General features: G+C 43.5%; 1 protein-coding gene across 2 annotated transcripts in view; it reads left to right on the top strand.

Moving 5' to 3' along the window:
- Positions 1 to 832: 832 nt before the first annotated feature.
- LOC147631965 (F-box/kelch-repeat protein At1g30090-like) overlaps positions 833 to 20,908 on the top strand; it is a 21,434-nt gene continuing 1,358 nt past the window's right edge. Inside the window, exons 1-3 of one of the 2 annotated variants that reach the window (XM_086808504.1) lie at positions 1,063 to 1,202; positions 2,078 to 2,141; positions 20,674 to 20,908. The exon at positions 20,674 to 20,908 is cut by the window's right edge and continues 1,358 nt beyond it. In XM_086808504.1, the coding sequence (XP_086664630.1) occupies positions 20,701 to 20,908 (208 nt within the window). In that variant the 5' untranslated portion in view covers positions 1,063 to 1,202; positions 2,078 to 2,141; positions 20,674 to 20,700. Of the gene's footprint in view, positions 1,203 to 2,077; positions 2,142 to 20,673 lie in introns of both variants that reach the window. The other variant, XM_086808503.1, reaches the window with a different exon arrangement.

The raw sequence follows: 20,908 nt of genomic DNA, 5'->3' as shown, positions 1-20,908 counted from the left end.
GTAGACATATCACTAGAAAGTAGTTAATGTTCCACATTTTGTGGAAGTATGGATATGGAGACTGAAGAGTAGGTGGGGGACACAGCTCCGAGCTCTAGGTCCAATGCGTTAAATGGTGATGAAGAAATTGAGAAAGCTGCACCAGAGATTGTACAATACTGGAGGTCGAGGCAACATCTATAGAGAACACTGCTAAGAGTGATTATAAGTTTTTGTACTCTTAGGCAACATCTATAGAGAACATTGCTAAGAGTGATTATAAGTTTTTGTACTGTTAGCACATTACAAAGGAATAGTATTGTATCTATGTGGAGCCTCTTGATCTCGACTACTCACCTATGAAGGCTACTTCGAATCTTGATTTCAGATGCATTTTCCTAGGGGAATTTAATGGTGACCCAAAGGATGACATTCTAGATGACCCAAAGGATAACTCAATGGAAGTCCTTCTAACAACATACTTGATGCGGTTGGCATATTATGCCTAAATTTGTACATACTGTGTCCTATGACTTGTTTCCCTTCATTGTGGTTGCCCCAATATACTGGAATTCTGACAAGAGAATGATCAAACTATTCTCACAAATGAGGATCACACACAAAAGACAAGCTCACCCTTGCTCTTTCCATCTCTATGCATGCACTCAACTCAATCATGACCTCAGTCACTCCTCATGAAGTGTTAATCCATTTGAGAGTAGAGCAACTCTCACTGGAGATCACACACAAGGCAACTCCCAAAGCTTTCACACTTGCTTCCAAAAGGATGATCAACTCTGACAAATAATGAGGACACACACACAAAATACAAGCTCAATCCAACTCAGTCATGACCTCACACCCATTCCTCACAAAGTGTGATTCCATTTGAAAAAATGGGCAACAGACAAGCAGAAAGTTTTCGACCCATCTGCTAAGTTGTGAGGGTGGAAATTCCCCCCCATCTCCCCCCCCCCCCCCCCCCCCCCCCCCCCGCCCCCCCCCCAACCCTCTTTCTCTGTTTTGCGTGGGTAACAAAGATGGACTCCCTTCCCGATCACCTGCTGCAGCAGTGCGTGGGGAGGCTGTCCACACCTGACCAAGCCGTTGTCCGGTGCGTTTGCCGCCGCCTCCGCGATCTCCTCTCTGTGGAGGCCGCATTCGACCACAGAGCCCACTACGGCTTCTCAGAGCCATGGCTCTGCGTCCTCGGTGGTATCCAGGTATAAACGCCCCTCTTCCCCTTTTTTTTTTCTTTTTGGGTGGCCCAGTAACGAGTGTTTTGTGCCTTCTCTTACTAGACTTCCTCTAGTATTCATGATTAATAACAGAGACCTTAGGCTCTAGCACCTATGCTTTGATAGCAATGTAAGTTTTACACTAATGGAAGCGTGCTATTATAATTTAGACTCCTGTGATGCATACAGCTGAATGTATACAGAGAATAGGAAGCATAATACTGTTGAATGCATACAGAGAATAGGAAAAGGAGAAGAGAGATGGCTAGGGAAGACTTGCTGGTGCAACCTAAAGTATTGTATATATACTCTGATTGATTGAAAATGAATCATTTACAATGATGTCTGCAAGATCTAGGCTCCTGCTGTGCAGCAACTCTGTAGCTGGGTCTGGACTGAATGTTGTGTACTTCCTTGTCTGGATCGTCTTTGTCTCTCAATTGATCAAGACTGGAAGTCTGGTGGAAGATATGCAGAATTGGGAGTATAGGGATCTTTTTTGAGGAAAAGTTATTGTCCAAATAACTCCGGTTAGCCAGCCTTCTGTAAGCCTACCATAGAAGTCGCTAAACACTAGTGGGCTGATTGATTCGAATGTGAAGATATCTCACTGATTAGAAGGTATCAAACTAGGACAGTAGTGGGCTGATTGGGGCGTGTGGACTGGGCAGGATCTGGCCAGGGCAGACAGGTGTGGCCACCCAATTTCTAGTTTGATGGCCATTTCGTAGCCTGATCAGGAGGCCGGCTTGCCAATTGGGCCCTATATAAGGGACTTCCTACCCCGTTAATTCTCTCTTACTGACCAGCATTTGCCCCACGGTCCACCCCCTCTCTAACACGTTCTGTGCTTTTTACAGAGGTGGGAAACAGCAGCAAAGCAGCCCCAAAATGCTGAGACAGAGGTTCTCAGAGACTTTGTAGGTAAATTTCATTGGTTCTTTCTGCTTTTAACGTTCAGCCATTTGGATCTGGTTTGTATATTGAGCTATTCACTCCCAAAAGCCATAGAGAACACAATTGTTTAGGTATCTATGAGTGCTTGAGAGTGAGTCTAAGGCTTCCATTGCATTATCTCTCTGTTACTCTTTTGTGCTTAGACAGACAGGCCTTATAGGATTGACAACTTCAAGAATATTTCGGAGAGAGCAAGTTCATAATTTAATATGCAGGTTTACATCAGCGTGGTGCAATTTTCCAATCAGCTACCGGGCACACACGTGTCTGTGTTCACTTTAGTGTTAGTCTTCATCATGGCTGAGTGTGCCCTTCATCTTTGGAGCAGTGCTAGAAACTCGATTTGATGGTTTATATATGAAGATTTGTTTGACAAACCTATCTGAATGAACTTGCACCTACTCTTGGCCACTAATGATGTGAGTGGGGATGCCATAGTTTGCAGTCCATGTTATGCATGATAGAAATGATGATAGCTTGTGAGTAAACTCTCATGGATTCAAGATCACACTTTGGTTTTTATTAAGTTTGGAAAATAACTTGAACTTTGTTAGAAATACAAGTGATGAAGGGTGCAATGATTTGCCATTAAGGAAGACATGCAACCTTAGGATATAATGGAGGTGGATTGATGTAACTTACATACATAAAAAGGAGTGCAATGCGAACAAGAATCAGCCCCAAACTAGTTCAAAAGTGGGTGCCTCGTTCAAGTGGTCTAGTGGATGAGTTATAGTCAACAATCAGTATTCAATGCACCTAAAAGTGGGGGGAGGTGGCCCTTGATTAATAGGAGCTTGAGCCAAATTAGTGGCTAATGATGATGTATTCTCAGCTTATTTAAGAGGCACCCATCTAATGCAATTTGTGTGTGTTCATCTCGTATCATTGCCTTGTTTTTTGGTTAATCCAATAGCTAATTGTCATTAGTACTCTATTATGCTAAAACCATGACACTATTATGCTACCATGTTCGATTTCCACATGGTATGAGAGCCTCTACAATCCCCTCATCTATCTAGAGCATCTAATTGCTCTAATCACTCTACAAATTCATTTTTCACTCTACAAATTCATTTTTCACTCTACAATCCCCTCATCTATCTAGAGCATCTAATCACTCTACAAATTCATTTTTCACCATTCTCTACCCACCTTCAAATCCAGCTCAAAATCTCATCTTTGAAGCATTTGTACTATGATTTGAGCTGCCCTCAATGTTTTGACACATTGTGGAGCATCATCATTGAGTTCCAGACGCAAATCAAAGTAAAACAAAAGAGCTCGGGGAAGTAGTTTTTAGCGCTAATTTCTGCCCTCTTTTGAAGAGCTTGTGAGGGCAAAAGGATGAAAGGACCATATGTACGAGAGATTAGAGAAAAAACACATAGCATGAAATATGTGAGTGAATATATATATAATGGTGAGTGCAAATATGTACAAGAGCCCTCAGGTGTGAGGTGACTTTGAGTAGAAAGACCAGCGCAGAAGCAGAGATGATGCCGGTCCCCGGAGCTGAAGCACGGTTGGTGACGAAGGCTCGCGTCGATGTGAGGCAAAGCACTCCAGGTGGATGCAGAGGCACTCCGAGGTGGTAGTGGCAGCGGAAGATGAGGTGATGTAGGCTTTGATGACAAGGGTGCTGAGGTACCTGAGGTGGCAGAGGAAGAGCAGAGAGGGCTGCTGTCCCGAGTGGTGGTGGTGGAGCAAGCTCTGATGACAAGGGTGCTGTGTACCTGAGGGGTGGAGTAGAGAGGGCTGCCATCCCGGGTGGTGCAAGCTCCGGTGACATGGGTGCTGTGTACCTGAAGTGATGTCGATGGTGAAGCAGAGAGTGGGCTGCCATCCCGATGGTATGATGGAGCAGAGAGTGGGCTGCTGTCCCGATGGTGAGAGTTGAGGCAAAAACGCTGATATGCTCTATGTATAGCAGAGGGGGCTGCTGTCCTATGGGCTGTGGTAAAACGCAGATGACATGCTGATGTAAGCAGTGATGTGAGCCCTGATGTAAGCCTGCAGTAAGGCTGAAGATAAACGCTGATGTCAGCCCAGATGTAAGCGCTAAAGACAGGCTGATGTAAACCTGACGTGAAATGCTGATGTCTGCTGATTTAAAATGCTGATGTACACCTGATGTAAACTTTGAAGACAGGCTGATGTAAGCCTGATGTGAAACGCTGATGTCAGCCTGATGTGAAATGCTGAAATCAGCCTGATGTAGGTGGCCTGTACCAGCAGATGTAAAACGCAGATGATAGCAGAGAGGGCCCTTGCTTCTGCAAGCGTTCAAGAGATGGGAAGTTCAAGTGACCAAACCGAGCATGCCATAACTCAGTGTCACTCAACACACGGGAGGTGGATGCAATCATAGCATCATGAGAATAAGTACTCCTGTCATACATATCAAGCTTATACAAGCCGCTGCATAATGTCCCAGAAAGCATAAGAGAAGCTGAATCTCTGCTGTCATACACTGAGCAACAATGGTCAGAAAACTGAACCTTAAACCCAGATAATGCAAGGGCTGAAACAGAAATGAGATTCTTCTTAATGCCTGGTATATATAAAGTGTCACAAAGAGTAAAGCTATCCCCATTACATGCTGTTAGCTCCACTTTGCCAATGCCTTTAATGGAGTAAGAGGCACCATTGGCACACATAACTATGCCACTTGGAGGTGAATCCTGCAAATTGGCAAATAGACATTGGGACCCCGGTGAGTGGGTGTGGAAGGATGCTTGTAACCCCTTGAAAAGCATGCCTTTTTTCAGTTATATGGTGCGGAATGCCAGACATCTTATCTTGGGACACATTCAGAGTGTCCCTACTCTTAGACCCCATTGGGAATCTTACGGCATTTCGACAGACATTTAGAGGGTTTTTTGGCGGAGATTGTGGCATTCTTATAGGAAGCCATAGATTTCTTCCTTTATCTAGGTTTCTCTTTATGGTGGTCTAGCCACCAATCAGTGGAGGTCAGTTACTGGTGCTTGCCCAGCTTGCCCTAGATGTGCAGGTTTATGGGAATGCAGGGAAGCACAGAGGGTTTGGTTTGCGATTGCACACCTCTTTGGTAGGATTAAGAGGGATGCTATCATTTCTTTTGGTTTTATCATTTGGTTGACACAGTCTGGGCCGCCGCAGTTGAGATTCGAGGGGATTGACAGGAGCTTGGCCATTATGGTTAGGCAAGGAGTTGCTCGGTAGTGTTGTCTTCAGGATTTGCCACTTTCACACTTTGTTCCTCCGGCACAGAGGTTAGACAGCTCTTGGGAGATTATTGCTAGCATCTCAGCCTGGAATATCTCGAAGGCTAGATGCACTGAGGCCATTGAGGGTACTCCCGTTCTTTTTTCTCAGTGTCTTTCAAGATTTGGAGTGATTATTCACACCATCATGGCTACCTGGGCCAAAATCCAGGGATCTTCGAGGGCTGCGGAGAGGAAGCGCGGCCAGTTTATGAGAGAGTGGGACATTGGTATCTTTTTCACGTCCTCACTCGGGACCCTATTGGCAGCACAGGGCTCGTGATTGGTTGAGATCTCCAACTTTTTTTGTGTGAAATCTCCATTTTGTAAAATTTTTTCATACTTAATAGAAGTCTCCTTTCTGATTTTTTTTTTTTTTTTTTTTTTGGGGCAAATAGATCTCTGCAAGAAGTGATGTGCTTAGAAGCACCATTGTCAAAGTACCAATCTCTAGCTGAGATAGACAAACAAGAAGCATGCAAACTGCATGTAACCACTAATGCATATCCCTCGAGCAAAGTTTGCCTCTTCTTTAGTGTCCACAGTAGCAAGTAGCAGCCAAACCTTGCTGCTTCTTTTTCTTCACTCTCAATGCGCTTCCTACATTCCTCAATAAGATGGTTGAATTACCTGAATATTTTGTGTGGGACTGAGGCCCATGTATTTATATGGCCTACTGCTGCTGGTTGGCTGCCTGGGAAGTGTTGACCATTTGGTCCTTCGGGAAGTTCTAGTGTGAACAAACCTACTCTCACGGGCATTTTTACCCTATGGTTGGAGATAGGTTTTTTCCCGGTGTGAACACACTTATGTGTGTTGGGCACTTAGCCCTAGGTTATATTGTACTTGTACTTGCACATCTTATTATTATCAAGTACACACTTTCGGGCACCTCACACTCTCTCTCTCTCTCTCTCTCTCTCTCTCTCTCCTGTGTTTCTATCTCGGGGTGTGTGCATCAGGGTTGTGCTGCAAGTATCCTCCCCGAGCTAACATTGGTATCAGAGCAGTGTCACCCCCTCCATTGGGATCTGCATCTTTGCAATTAGGGTTTTCACCTCTGTCCCTACAGTTGCACCTCTGAATTTGCTGATTTTAGGGTTTCAGCAGTTTAGGGGTTTTCAGCTCGTTTTAGGGTTTTTTTCCTTGAATTTGACCAAACCTGCGAATCTGATTCTGGAGGCGTTTTCAAAAACCCTAATTTTCAGCTGTACGACCAGTCGAATAGTTGTACGACCAAACCCTAAAATCAGATTTGACATCAGCCGTGTGTTCGCCTCGCTTTGCCGCATCTGTCTGTACAGCCCTCAGCTGATTTCTCATGTCCGTACAGCAGCCCGTATTGTCGCCCGTTGTACAGCTGTCCACCTACAGTACCTGCTGTACCCAAGCGCCCACCTACTTCACCATACCTCTTCACTATGAGCACATTTTCCCCTTCTCTAAAATTGGGCATTTTTACAAATTTCCCTCTTCCCGAAATCTCATATCTACTCCGATTTCACCTGTAAAATTTGGGGCTTTTCACATTTTTTGCAAGCATTGGATCGACATTGACAGGCATTTCATTGGAAATTGTCTAGAAATTTGAGGATTTTGCCCGATTTGCGGCCTTTCGAAAAATCGATTTCCTGCAGCACCAAATCGAACAATTAATTTGGGGCTTTTCGCATTGGAGGCTTGCTATTCGACATTGGGCTCGGAATTGGACCATTGGTGGCTTCTACCTTCTGGATTTGACATTTGGGGGTTTTTCTGCATCGGATTCGGCAGTACACTCACCCGTAAATCATCTATCCCTACACTTGTCATTTTTATACATTTGCAGGTCATACAAATCAACGAGCTATTTGTGCCTATTGGGGTACAATCAACAGCAGGACACTTGCAGCGTAGTGGATATTTGCATTTGGTGTGGGACACAGTATCTTTTGTAGGTTGAAATGGCAAGCAATGATGTATTTGGCATGCTTATAGGTGAGGATAAGTTGGATGGCACCAACTATCCTATGTGGGCATACATGATGAAACATGTATTGGTTGCCAAGAATTTGTGGGTGTATGTATTTGGAACAGAACCTAGACCCATTGTTCTTGCTACAGCAACACAGGTTGTGGATGCAGGTGATGCTGCATCTTCAGGTGGTGGTGTCACTTCAGCACCCTTGCCACCTACACAGGAACAACTCAGGTGGGATGCAAAGGATTGCCCTGTCTTGCAAGAGGCAAGTTATACCACATATCCGTTCATGCACTTCTGCAAAAGGTGCATGGGATGTACTTGCTTCGTTGTATTAGGTTCGCAATGATGCTCGTGTGGCCTATCTTCGAAAGAAGATTGATACTGAGCATATGAATGAGGGTGATTCTATGGACATATATCTCACCCGCATTAAGGATCTTAGGGAGCAGCTCATCAACATTGATGAGATCATTCCAGATAGTTCACTTGTATCTACTATACTTCAGGGGTTGCCAGAGTCCGACCAGGGATTTGCCACCACTCTTCGTCTCCTCATGAAGTGTAATCCGAATTTGTACACCTTAGATGAGTTAGTGGCTCTCTTATTGCAGGAAGAGCAGTCTCGGTCAAACAGATCTACTATGCTTTTTGCGGATCAGGCATTCGGTGCCTTTGATTGCCATAAAGGTAAATTTGGGGCTTCATCCAGTGGTAAGCCTAAGGGCAAACCACCAGTCCATTCAAATCCTACCTCTTCCAAGGAGAGTGACACCAAGAAGAAGAATAGATGCAACTATTGCAAGAAGCCTGGTCATCTTGATGAGTGCAGAAAGAGGATTGAGAGTGAGAAGAAGAAGAAGCAGTAGGGCTTGGCTGCTACAGTGGACACTAACGAAGAGGCCAACTTTGCCCATGAGGGATATTCATTGGTTGTCACATGCAGTTTGCCTGCTTCTTGTATGTCTATTTCAGCTGGTGATTGGTACTTTGACAGTGGTGCTTCTAAGCACATCACTGCATGCAGGTTACTATTTACTACATTGCAGGATTCTCCTCCAGGTGGCATAGTCATCTGTGCCAATGATGCCTCTTATGCCATTAAAGGCATTGGCAGTGTGGAGCTAACAGCTTGTAATGGAGAGAGTTTTACTCTCTGTGACACTTTGTATGTGCCAGGCATTAAGAAGAATCTTATCTCTGTTTCAGCTCTTGCATTATCTGGGTCTAAAGTTCAATTCTTGGACCATTGTTGCTCAGTGTATGACAGAAGAGACAAATTCTCTTGCACTTTCTAGGACATTGGGCAGTGGCTTGTATAAGCTTGATATGTATGATAGGAGTACACACTCTCATGAATCATGATGCTATGGTTGTTTTCACTTCACGTGTGTTGAGTGACACCGAGTTATGGCATGCTTGGTTTGGTCACTTGAATTTCCCATCTCTTGTACACTTGCAGAAGCAAAATATGGTTCATGAGCTTCCTCCTATGTAGGTTCCAGTCAAGCATGTATGTGAGGGATGCATTCTTGGAAAGATGCAGAGGAATTCTTTTCCTTGAGATGGTACTATGAGGGCATTTCCGTCCCATGGCTGAAAATGCTTGTGGACACAAGCTTGTCACATTGCGTACAGATTGCGCGGGGGGGGGGGGGGGGGGGGGGATATTTGTCAAATGAGTTCACATCTTACATGCAGTTACATGGTATTTCCCATCAGTGTACTACCGCCTATACTCCTTAGGAGAATGGAGTTGCAGAGAGATGTAATCATACACTCATGGAGATGGCATGTTGCATGCTCAAGAGCAAGGATCTGCCTAGTAAGTTTTGGTTTGAAGCGGTTATGTGTGCAAATTATGTGCTTAACCGTTGCCCCATCAAAGCCTTGATATATATGACTGCCTATAAGGCATGGAATGGCAGGATTCCAGTGGTGACGCATATGAGAGGCTTTGGGTGTTTGGCACATGTGCATGTCACACAACAAAGACATAAACTTGATGCAAAGGCAATCAAATGCATTTTTGTTGGCTATAGCAGTGAGAGCAAGGGATACCGGCTCTATGTGCTTGCTACGGGCAAGATCATTGTATCCAAGGATGTTATCTTTGATGAGTATGCATCTCAGTCCATTCTTTCATGCACAAAAAAACCATCAATTGGGCTAGAGGATGCATTGTTGCCTTTATTCAATTCAAATGTGGATAATGTGGAGCCCATACAGGCTCATTTACAGCCTGGGGACAATGTACTCATCATCATTCTTTATGTTGATGACATGCTCATTACTGGCCTTGAAAAGGGTGATATTTCAGCTTTCAAAGTTGATTTACAGCATGCATTTGATGTCACAGATATGGGGCATTTGCATTACTTCTTGGGCATACAGTTTGTCTCCGTTGAGGGGAGTATTATGCCATCTCAAAAGAGATATGTTGAGTAGCTCCTTGAGCGGTTTCAAATGTCAGATTGTAAGTCTGTTTCCACTCCTGTGGAACCAGGTTTAAAGCTGTCACTTGAGCATGCTAGAGAGCCATTTGATGTTGCCACCTATCAACAGGCCATTTACTTATGCTCTACTTGTTTGGATATTCAGTATGCTGGTTCCCAGTTGAGCAGGTTCATGCATTGTCCAAGCACTAGGCATTGGCAAGCATGTAAACGTGTTTTCAGATATCTTAAAGGCACATCAAACTTTGCCTTATTCTATGGCACGTCTTCTACATTATGCTTGCAGGCATACATAGACAGTGATTGGGCAGGATGCTATGACACAAGGGTGCCAACCAGTGGTAACTGTTTTCTTCTTGGTGACTCATGCATTTCATGGCTCAGTAAGAAGCAGCCTACAGTGGCCACTTCTAGCTATGAAGTTGAATACAGGGCAGCATTTACAACTACTGTGGAATGTGTTTGGCTACGACGTCTATTAGCCAATCTTGGTGTTGGACAACAGTCTCCTACCACCATTTATATTGACAGTCAGAGTGCTTTGGCAGTTGCACGAAACCTAGTTTTTCATACCCGCACAAAGCATATTGAGGTTCACGATCATTATGTCAGGGAAAGGTTCCATGCAAGAGAGATTGACTTGGCTTCTGTGCCTACACATGCCAATGTAGCAGATGGGTTTACGAAGCCTCTTTCAAGGGAAAAGTTTGAAGCTTTCCGCAAAGCTTTGAGCTTACAGCCGCTACCAAGGTAGTCTGCTACACCCTGTTTCGTTCACACTGTTCACTTCAGGGGGGGTTGTTGACCATCTGGTCCTCCGGGAAGTTCTAGTGTGAACAGACCCTACTCACAGGCATTTTTTCCCTATGATTGGACAGAGGTTTTTTCCCCTTGTGAACACACTTATGTGTGTTGGGCACTTAGCCCTAGGTTATATTGTACTTGTACCTGCACATCTTATTATTATCAAGTACACACTTTCGAGCACCTTACACTCTCTCTCTCTCTCTCTCTCTCTCTTGCTCTCTCTCTCTCTCTCCTGTGCTTCTATCTCGGTGTGTGTGCATTAGAGTTGTACTGTAGGTATCCTCCCCGACCCAACAAGAAGGCTGTTGGCCTGTTGGTATTTTTCCCACAACTACATTAAATGCCAGTTGGTTGCTATAAACTCTGTCGGTTGCTGTAAATGCCCTGTCGGCTACTGGTTGGGTTGTAGGGTTGGTTGGTTGCTGGCTGACTAGATGTCTGGCCTAGCTGACTGGTCACCTAACCCCACATAGGGCTGACGGACTGCCCTTGGCATGTGGCAAGGGTTTGGATACCCTCTGCAAGGCTAGCCCACATTGGGATGTCTCGGAGCTGGCCTTAGGGTTGGCCCCTTCTAAATGCAATGATCCTAAAAAATGCCTACTTATGCATCTAAGGCTATGGCAGGCATCTACATGCGCCTGTATGATGAATTCTCCAAGTGGGTTAAGAGGACTGACACTTGACCAACCTCTATTTCAGAGATTGACCTATGTAGTTGGTGCCTGCCTGTCCTTGGATTGAGGGCTCACAATGGGGTCACGCCGTATGACAAATATTCCTCAAAAAGTTGCTACTTCTATACAAATGCTGCGCTGATGATCATGCCAGTGTGTCATTGTCACCAGCTTGGACATTTCCTAGTATGAAAGGGGTCTGGTGGACTCCAAGATGTCTAAATATTTGGAAAGTACAAGCTTTGGGAATGGGGGATTATCCTACGATACAAAGAATCACACTTCTAAAATTTAGGAGAGTTGCTATTTTTGGCCTGACTTCGATGGAAATTCTATTCGCGTCATTACATCTGGAATTGAGCAGATACCAAGAGTTGGCAAAGTGCCTATGACAGAATGTCTACCAGTTGGGATATTTTTAGAGATAAAGTTTATGGAAAGACCCATCTCTTAGATTGGGAGATGTGGCAAGAAAGTGGACCAAAGTGAGACAAGTGGCTTGACACTTGTTAGAAAGCGGATCAAAGTGAGACAAGTGGCCTCACACTTGTCACTCCAGCTTTTGTGTGGCTCTCCACTTGTCATCATAGCCTTCTCTTTCCATTTTCACTCATGGGAGCCCCAAATCTACAAATTGGAGCCCTCTCTCTTCATTAAAAGAGGCTTTGTTGCTGCACACTAGCCTCTACCACCGTTACAGGCTGCTCGAATGATGGCTACTCTCTTTCTCTCTCTCTTGAAGGCTGCCCATGAAGAATACCGGTTGTTGGGGATTGTTTTGGAGGCTTCTATCGCGAAGAAATACTGAAGGCAAGGGTATTTAATCATTTATTATGACTTCTAGCCATTGTACTTGTTGTACCAGCCCTTGTACCTGTTGTACCAGCCATTGTATTGGTTGTACCAATCCTTGTACTTGTTGTACTTGCCACCTGGTTGTACCAACCATTGTACCAGCCATTGTACTAGCTGTTGTACTTGTACCTGTTGTACTTGTACTTGTTGTATCAGCCATTGCACTTGTTGTACCAGCCACTGTATCAGTTGTACCAGCCAATGTACTTGTTGTATCGGGCTGAATGGAGAGGTGTACTTGTACCAGCTCTATTGCATGAAGACCCGTGGTTTTTGGGGAAGAATTAGTACCCACACGGAGGTATATGGATTATATTGTTGGTTCGGCATTTCTACAGCATGTGTTCCAGCTTGGTAGCCTCGTGTTGGGCTGTGTTATGGCATTTGTATATGGATAATCCGGCATCTCCCGTGGGGAGAGTAAGGCCCTCAAAGCTTGTACATGATATTAGTCATGTGGATTGGCACCTCTTTCTGTGCCTTGAGCATGTTTGTGCTTTGGACTAGCACCTGTTTGTGTGCCTTGAGTTATTGGATTATGGATTTGGATTTAATATCCCATGTTTGGACATACATTGTTTGGAGATACCGTTGGCTCTATGCCCGTATCTAGTATATTCTATATGGAGACATGGTTGACTCTTATTGCCATGTCTAGGATATACTTATTTGACTCTTTTGAGCCACAGTTGGCTCTTGTGCTTGTGTCTATCATATCTTCCATGGAATTCTTGTCCATTTATTTTGGGACATGATTATGATATTTGGACTTATGGGACTGTTTTTGTCTCGCCTATTTATTTTGGGACATGATTTTGATATTGGTATTATGGAGACTTATTTAGTCTCACCCGTTTCTTTGGGACGTGGATTTTTTTAGTTATATTGAATTTTTGAGACTGTCTCGTCTCGCCCACTTGATGGGACATGATTATATCTTGGATATATGGCTTGAAGCTTAAAGTGGCGGACAACTTTTAAGAAGTTGGGGAGGATGTCACCAGCTTGGACATTTCCTAGTATGAAAGGGGTCTGGTGGACTCCAAGATGTCTAAATATTTGGAAAGTACAAGCTTTGGGAATGGGGGATTATCCTACAATACAAAGAATCACACTTCTAAAATTTAGGAGAGTTGCTATTTTTGGCCCCACTCCGATGGAAATTCTGTTCGCGTCATTACATCTGGAATTGAGCAGATACCAAGAGTTGGCAAAGTGCCTATGACAGAATGTCTACCAGTTGGGATATTTTTAGAGATAAAGTTTATGGAAAGACCCATCTCTTAGATTGGGAGATGTGGCAAGAAAGTGGACCAAAGTGAGACAAGTGGCCTGACACTTGTTAGAAAGCGGATCAAAGTGAGACAAGTGGCCTCACACTTGTCACTTCAGCTTTTGTGTGGCTCTCCACTTGTCATCATAGCCTTCTCTTTCCATTTTCACTCATGGGAGTCCCAAATCTATAAATTGGAGCCCTCTCTCTTCATTAAAAGAGGCTCTGTTGCTGCACACTAGCCTCTACCACCATTACAGGTTGCCCGAATGATGGCTACTCTCTTTCTCTCTCTTGAAGGCTGCCCATGAAGAATACCGGCTGTTGGGGACTTTTTTGGAGGCTTCCATCGCAAAGAAATACTAAAGGCAAGGGTATTTAATCATTTATTATGATTTCTAGCCATTGTACTTGTTGTACCAGCTCTTGTACCTGTTGTACCAGCCATTGTATTGCTTGTACCAGTCCTTGTACTTGTTGTACTTGCCACTTGCTTGTTCAAGCCAATGTACTTGTTGTACCAGCCATTGTACTTGTTGTACCAGCAATTGTACTTGTATCGGTTGTACCAACCATTGTATTTGTTGTACTAGTCACTGTACCGACTGTACCAACCAATGTACTTGTTGTACCGGCTGAATGGAGAGGTGTACTTGCTGTACCAGCTCTATTGCATGAAGACCCGTGGTTTTTGGGGAAGAATCAGTATCCACACGGAGGTATATGGATTATATTGTTGGTTCGGCATTTCTAGAGCCTGTGTTTTGGCTTGGTAGCTTCGTGTTGGGTTGTGTTATGGCATTTGTATATGGATAATCCGGCATCTCCCGTGGGGAGAGTAAGGCCCTCAAAGCATGTACATGATATTATTCTCCTTGGGTAATAAAATACTCCAAAGGGGGGGGGTCGGCCCATTCCGGCCTCTATGCAGTGTTAGATGTGCAACTTTTACTTTCAGCTTTGTGGATTGTTTAATGGCTATGATTAAATGCCGAAATGTTTAATTATGCTCATGGTTAAAGTGATGCAAACCCACTCCCGCGCTTTCCGGGCGAGTTACACAGTGTACCCAGTGCAGGGTGCACATGACAAAATGTCCACGACTGATAAAAATGCCACTGGTCTGGAGTAGATGCTGCCACTGATGCACAATGGCCATGCTTATATACATCTCATGTAGAACAGTCAGCCAGTAGCATTGGAGGACAAATGTCCACGATTGATAAAATGCCTAAAATAGCCTAAGAATATGGGAGAAATCCTTCAAAATATTAAATAAATAACTAGATAAAAAGGGGCATAAAATGGAGTAAAAGAGAGCTGGAGATGACATGTCCACACGAATAGGTGCATGTTCATTGTCTAATGCATCACCCAAGGTATCTTCGTCAACATGTGGCACATTAGGACCAATTTGAGTAGTGTTAGGTGGCTGGATTTCAGGAATTTCAGCATGATGTGATGATTGTAAACGAGCCAAAGTGGGCTCTACATCAATATGTGACCCAAATAAAGGCAGCAATGTATCAAAGACATCTTAAGGTCCAATTGAAAGTTGTTTTTGGCATGAAAGTAATGGCCGAGATAAAAATTCATCAAAGATAACATCGTGACACAATGGTTTTGCCTGTAGCAATCACATAAAGTCGATACCCTTTTCTTTCATTGCTGTAGTCTATAAAGATACATTTAATGGCCTTTGCATCAAGTTTATGTCTTTGTGGGTATACATGCACAGAAGCCAGCCAACCAAAGACTCTCATATGAGTAATTAGTGGGATTTTGCTATTCCAAGCCTCAGAAGCTGTAGGCTTTAATGGGACAACGGTTCAGAACATAGTTGGCACATATGACAGCCTCAAGTCAAAATCTACTTGGTAAATCCTTGCTTTTAAGCATGCACTTGGCCATCTCCATAAGAGTATGATTACGTCTCTTAGCAACACCGTTTTGTTGAGGAGTATAAGGTGTATTACATTGAGCTCTAGTTCACATATTAAGCAGTGCCTGCCTTCCAATACCTCGCGCTTCTCTTTGTGGGCCAATGTGGCCCTTCCCTCAATATCTTCACCTAGAACCAAAGATAGATCATATGTTTAAGCAAGTGTTTGTCAGTTAGTTCATCAAAAGGAGTAGTTTTGAGTTTGTAAAGTAATAATCAACCCAATCAAAGTAAATTTTTATATGACGGACAAGGCAATGAACAAAATTGTTGAAGAAGACAAACCTTGTATTATTGTGCAATGGACTATATATACATTGGTTGAACTAATTTGGGCATGTTCTTGGATTCATCTAGGTATATACATTGGTTGAACTAATTCTATAGATGAAGCAACCTATTACGAAGTCCTCATGTTCATGAAATATATAGAGTTGGAAGCATCCTAATACGAAGTTTTAAAATAGGATCATAAAGTTTTGATTGTACACTCCTTATCATGAAAAGCATATTGGAGTTATAAACCTCCACATTGGGTTATGTTTTCTTGCCTAAATGTTTGTATAGAAATGTATAGTTGGAAGCATCCTAATACGAAGTTTTAAAATAGGATCATAAAGTTTTGATTGCACACTCCTTATCATGGTATATTGGAGTTCTAAACCTCCACATTGGGTTATGTTTTCTCGCCTAAATGTTTCTCTCCACATTGGGTTATGGTTGCCCTGCATCGTCGGAGGTTTGACAGAAACTCAGTACGAAGGGCTTTGTGTGAATATATGCTCTTATGTGTGTGTGTGGAGTGCGTGTGTGAGAGCATATCTTGATACAGAGTTCTACACCCACTATTGGGCATTGATGACATTAGTGGGGATGTCGTAGTATCTAGTCCATACTATGCATAATGGAGTTGATAGTTATATAGTCTTGTGGGTTGACTACCATGAGTATATAACATGCACGTTCGTAAAAGGTGAATTTGGGCATGTTCCTGGATTCATCTAGGTATATATGTTTTCTCGTCTAAATGTTTGTACAGCCTTGTGTTATAAAAGGCTCTCTTTTTTTTCCAGTTTATCCCAAATAGGAGCTAGGGGGTGACTTAAGTGCTGGCATCGCTATGTCAGTCTTACCCTAATATGAGAGACTACCATGGCATGGGAGGTGCAGATGGTGAGTCTAGCTCTTAAGGAGGATGGATGGGTTAGGTGGTAGCATCTTCTTTGCTTTGGGGTGTCACCACCTTCGCTCCAAAGGGGGGTTTTCTTGGGTATTTCGGATCTCGTATGTGTGTCCATCCTCTGTATGTACTCATGTTTGTGTACCCGCTTGTGTTCGTGTGTGAATTGTCTCCAAAAGGGCTATGTATATGTGTGTGACCTTGTTCATATGTATGTGTGTGTGAGCACTTGCCTAGGTGTGAACACACCCTTATATCTGGATAAGATAAGTGTGTGCCATGTGTCATGTCCCCATATGTGTATGTGATTTATGTGAGTCAAAAGATAAGGTTTGTAACCTGAAAAAAGCATGTACTTGGTATACTTCACTTAATCGAATCAATCTACATTGAGTCTTGCAATCATCTCTCTCTAGAGTATTGAGTTTCTCTCTCTAACTCTCTCTCTCTCTTAATGCTTGTACCAACAGCAATGGAGAGGTTCCATCCTCTTTAGCCTTGCAAGAACCCTAACTCTATTAGGACCAAGACGCAATGCGATTTCGATCCCGCTTCTGACCCTCTAGCTAGAGTGTCTGGATTCCCGGCCATAGTCTATTTTTGAGGCCTTCCGAAGGACCTTCCACATCTCCCCATTAGCGGGAGAACGATGGGGCAAGTGTTTGAATCCCCGATGAGACATTCTACTCGATGTTGGTGCGGGTGGCTAGGATTCCCTCACTCCGCATCAGCATTTCCTCTCCGGAGACTGTACCACACGTCACTCTCTTCAATGCCTTCGGGGGGGACCTCATTCTTCAGCGGGTGGAGTACATAGGCCTTCTTGGCTAGTGCTTCATTTTTTGTCAGATGGGTCCCTCGCCAGAGATTGCCCTCGTCCCTAGTCTAGGTGAACTCCGCACACCTTTCCAACCCCTTTGTTGGAAAAAACAACTGATGTTGGGTGAATGTTTGGAGCAAGGCGGAGTGCCATGTGACCCTCAAATGATGTATGAGTTGTATTAGTCATAGACTAAGATTCAGTTGCTCAAAAGAAGCCCAAATGTGAAGGTGTATGTAGCCCATACGAAGGATAAAAGAGGGCACCTAGAAGAAGGTGAGAAAAGGCCCAAGTGGGTGCTCACTTCTAGGGAGGTGGTCCTATGGCTTAATCAAGCTTAGGAGTCACAATTACTAGCTAATGAAGATGTACTCAAGTCTATACAAAGGCCCTCTACCTAATGGAATATCATATGAGCTTTTTGCTAAATCTCTTGCCTTGTTATTATGCTCTAGGTTTGTCATTAGTCCGACCATGTTCTTGCTTCTTATTATGTCAAAATATTGACGCTAATCATTTCTACACACCCTAATCCTCTATAGGTATGAAATTCAACTTGGTATGAGAGCCAACCACCATCCCTTGATCATCTATGTATCCTAGGACAACCCTAGTTAGCAAAATCAATAGCATCACTAATTAGTTACTAAGCTTGTTTTTTCCCTCTTTTCCCAAGCTCCAAAATCATTAAGAATCAAAGTGTTTGAGCTCATCTATTGCAAGGAGACCTTGAATGGAGCATCTATAGTGCATCATCAAATCCATTTCCCCCCTTGGTTTGTTGCCCTAATTTGCTCTCCTAAAATAGGGTATTCTTTGGTTTGACAGTTTTTAAAATTGGGAAGAGTTAATTATATAAAATTACTCTTAGTACATCTCTCTGCCTTTGTAAGGGACTAGACACTGGCATTGGGTCACTCCATTGCTAAGACCTTTTCCATAAATGGCAAGTAAACCTTAAATTTGTACTCATGAAGGATGAACTTTGGGTAATTGTGAGTGGAGGGGAAAAGTGTTGGGGATCGTCGAAAGAAAATTCAGAAAATTCAAAAGAAGCATGGGATGTAGTAGTAAAGTTGTTCAGTGCCAAACAAAAGAACTCTTAAAATTAGTTTAAAAATTCAGTTTTTTGGATTGAACATCAAAGAAAGTAAGTCACTTCAAGCTCACTTAAACAAAATGAAAAGTGTCATGCAACAACTTTCATGTGTTGGAGCTCCAATGGATGATGAGGATGCCATAATCCTTCTCAGGAGTTTGACCTTGGAAGCATTTAACCCATTGGTGGCTACCTTGAAAAATCCACCTGATCCAACCCTCATCGGCATTGAAGCAGCCTTGATTCAAGAGGAGAAAGGACTTGAAGTCAAAGAGGGTGGACCTTCATCACATAATGAGAAGAAAGCATTCTTCAGTAAAGGACCAAGAGCCAGAGTAAAGTGCAGCTTTTGTGGCAAGCTAGGCCACATGGAGAAAAAGATTGTTGGAACAAAAAGAAGACTCAAAACATAATGACCAAAGAAGAACCAAATGGAGGGGCTTTCCAAGGAGGCCAATTATTGGTATTGGTCTCAAGGCTTAGGGTTACAGAGGTCTAGGCTGGATGAAAGCGCTCCATGGAGGCTGTGTAGAGAGAGAGAGAGAGAGAAAGATTTTATTAACGTCTTCCAAAAGACCGAACTCGGCCTATGAGACAAATCGGAGTACCTGTAGATAGTGAGTACAATGCCTTTTTGTAGGGATAAAACCTTACCTTATGACTCCACACACACACACACACACACACACACACACACACACACACACGTGTTGCCACATGGCACACTTATCTCCTCATAAGAGGTGGTTCACACGCTTACACACACAATAACACATATAAGGGATGGTGGTAGAACCCTGACATCCCGGGCAGAGAACCCATGAGACTCACACACATAGAAAATTAAATGAAAATATCAAGGAAGAAGACTCTCCCCTGGATGCCGGTGATGTCGCCCTTTTTGCAGCATTGTTTCGATGCTACTACTCCTATGGGGGCAGAATTTTGAAAATTCCCGAAATTTTTAAATGTTGATGAATTGCTAGCAGGCAGGTGATGTGGCTGCTGCTGGTGATGCACGAGGTGCTGCAATGCTGAGGGCAATCGATGGAGTGTAGCTCAGAGAGAAGGGTTGCCGGCGAGGAAGACTTGGCGGTTAAGAAAAAGGGTTAGCCAGGCAGGGTGGCGGCTCAGCTTGGGAGAAGGATGGCAGAGGTCTCCACGCTAGCGTCGCCTGAGCAGATGGTGGCAGAGTCGCGAAGAGGCGACTAGGCAGATGGTGGTAGAACCGTGTATAGGTGGCATGGCTTGCTGCTGGTGGAGCAAAAAAGCTTGCAAACCATGAAAAATAGAGAACATGTACTTGGGCTCTGATACCAATTTTGGCTCAAGGCTTAGGGTTATACAGGTCTGGGGTGGATGAAAGTGCTCCATGGAGGCTATATGTAGAGAGATTGAGAGAAAGAGAGAGAGAGATAGAGAGTGTAACATGGCTCTAGAGAGAGAAGGTAGTGCACATACAACAATGATTAGATTGATATCATAGATTGATGAGTACAATGCCTTTTTGTAAGGATAAAACCTTACCTTATGACTCCACACAATCACACAGACACGTGTTGCCACATGGCACACTTATCTTATCTCCTCATAAGAGGTGGTTCACAGGCATACACACACAATAACACATATAAGGGCTGTATCACATGGATGAAGCTCCGAATATGCCAACAATCGGAACATCTCTTCTAATTGATGGAAGAGGGCACCTCTCACACCTTATGTTTAAATCCACTCATTGTATTCCTACCCTTGTGTAAAACTTCAAGCCCTAAGCCAACATTTAACCTATGAGGCACCTGTGATAGATCACTCTAGCAAATGACCAAGAGTGTAGATCTAATATATGTATGGTGGTAGTAGTTCATCACTTGTGGGGGAGTGTCGGAAAAAGCAAGTGATGTTGGGTGATTGTTAGGGACAAGGGGGAGTGCCATGTGACTCTCAAATGATGTATGAGTTATATTAGTCATAGACTAAGTTTCAAAGGGTTTAGGGAGATCTTGGAGGGATCTTACAAAGAGTGAACTCTTTTTGTCTTGGTTTTTGCATGAACTTACATTTTTTATTTCAAGGATCAAAAAGTCTTATAACGGCTTTGTTATGATGTCCTCTTTCTTCTCAACTGAAGTTTAAGGTGATGCATCATGGAAGTTTGAAGTATTGTTACTGTTTTGAACAGGAAGACAAAGGTGAACTCCTTGCAGAAATGTTTGACTTTAGAGGTCAAAAATGGAGATCCATGCCAGCCCCTCCTCCGAATTCCTTCTTCAATTTCTCCTGTGCAGTTGTGGAGTGCAATTTGTATGCAGTGGGTGGATTTGTAGGATTGCCAGATGTTGCATCCAAGATGCTTGTGTATAATCTGCGAACAAATATTTGGAAAGAGGTCAAACAAATGCAAGAGTTGAGGGAGG

Source organism: Cibotium barometz, chromosome 14 (genome assembly GCF_041138505.1).
Source record: "Cibotium barometz isolate CiBa-2024 chromosome 14, ASM4113850v1, whole genome shotgun sequence".
NCBI lineage: Eukaryota > Viridiplantae > Streptophyta > Polypodiopsida > Cyatheales > Cibotiaceae > Cibotium > Cibotium barometz.
Note: the sequence above shows the minus strand (reverse complement) of the source record. Positions and strands in the feature narration are given on the sequence as shown.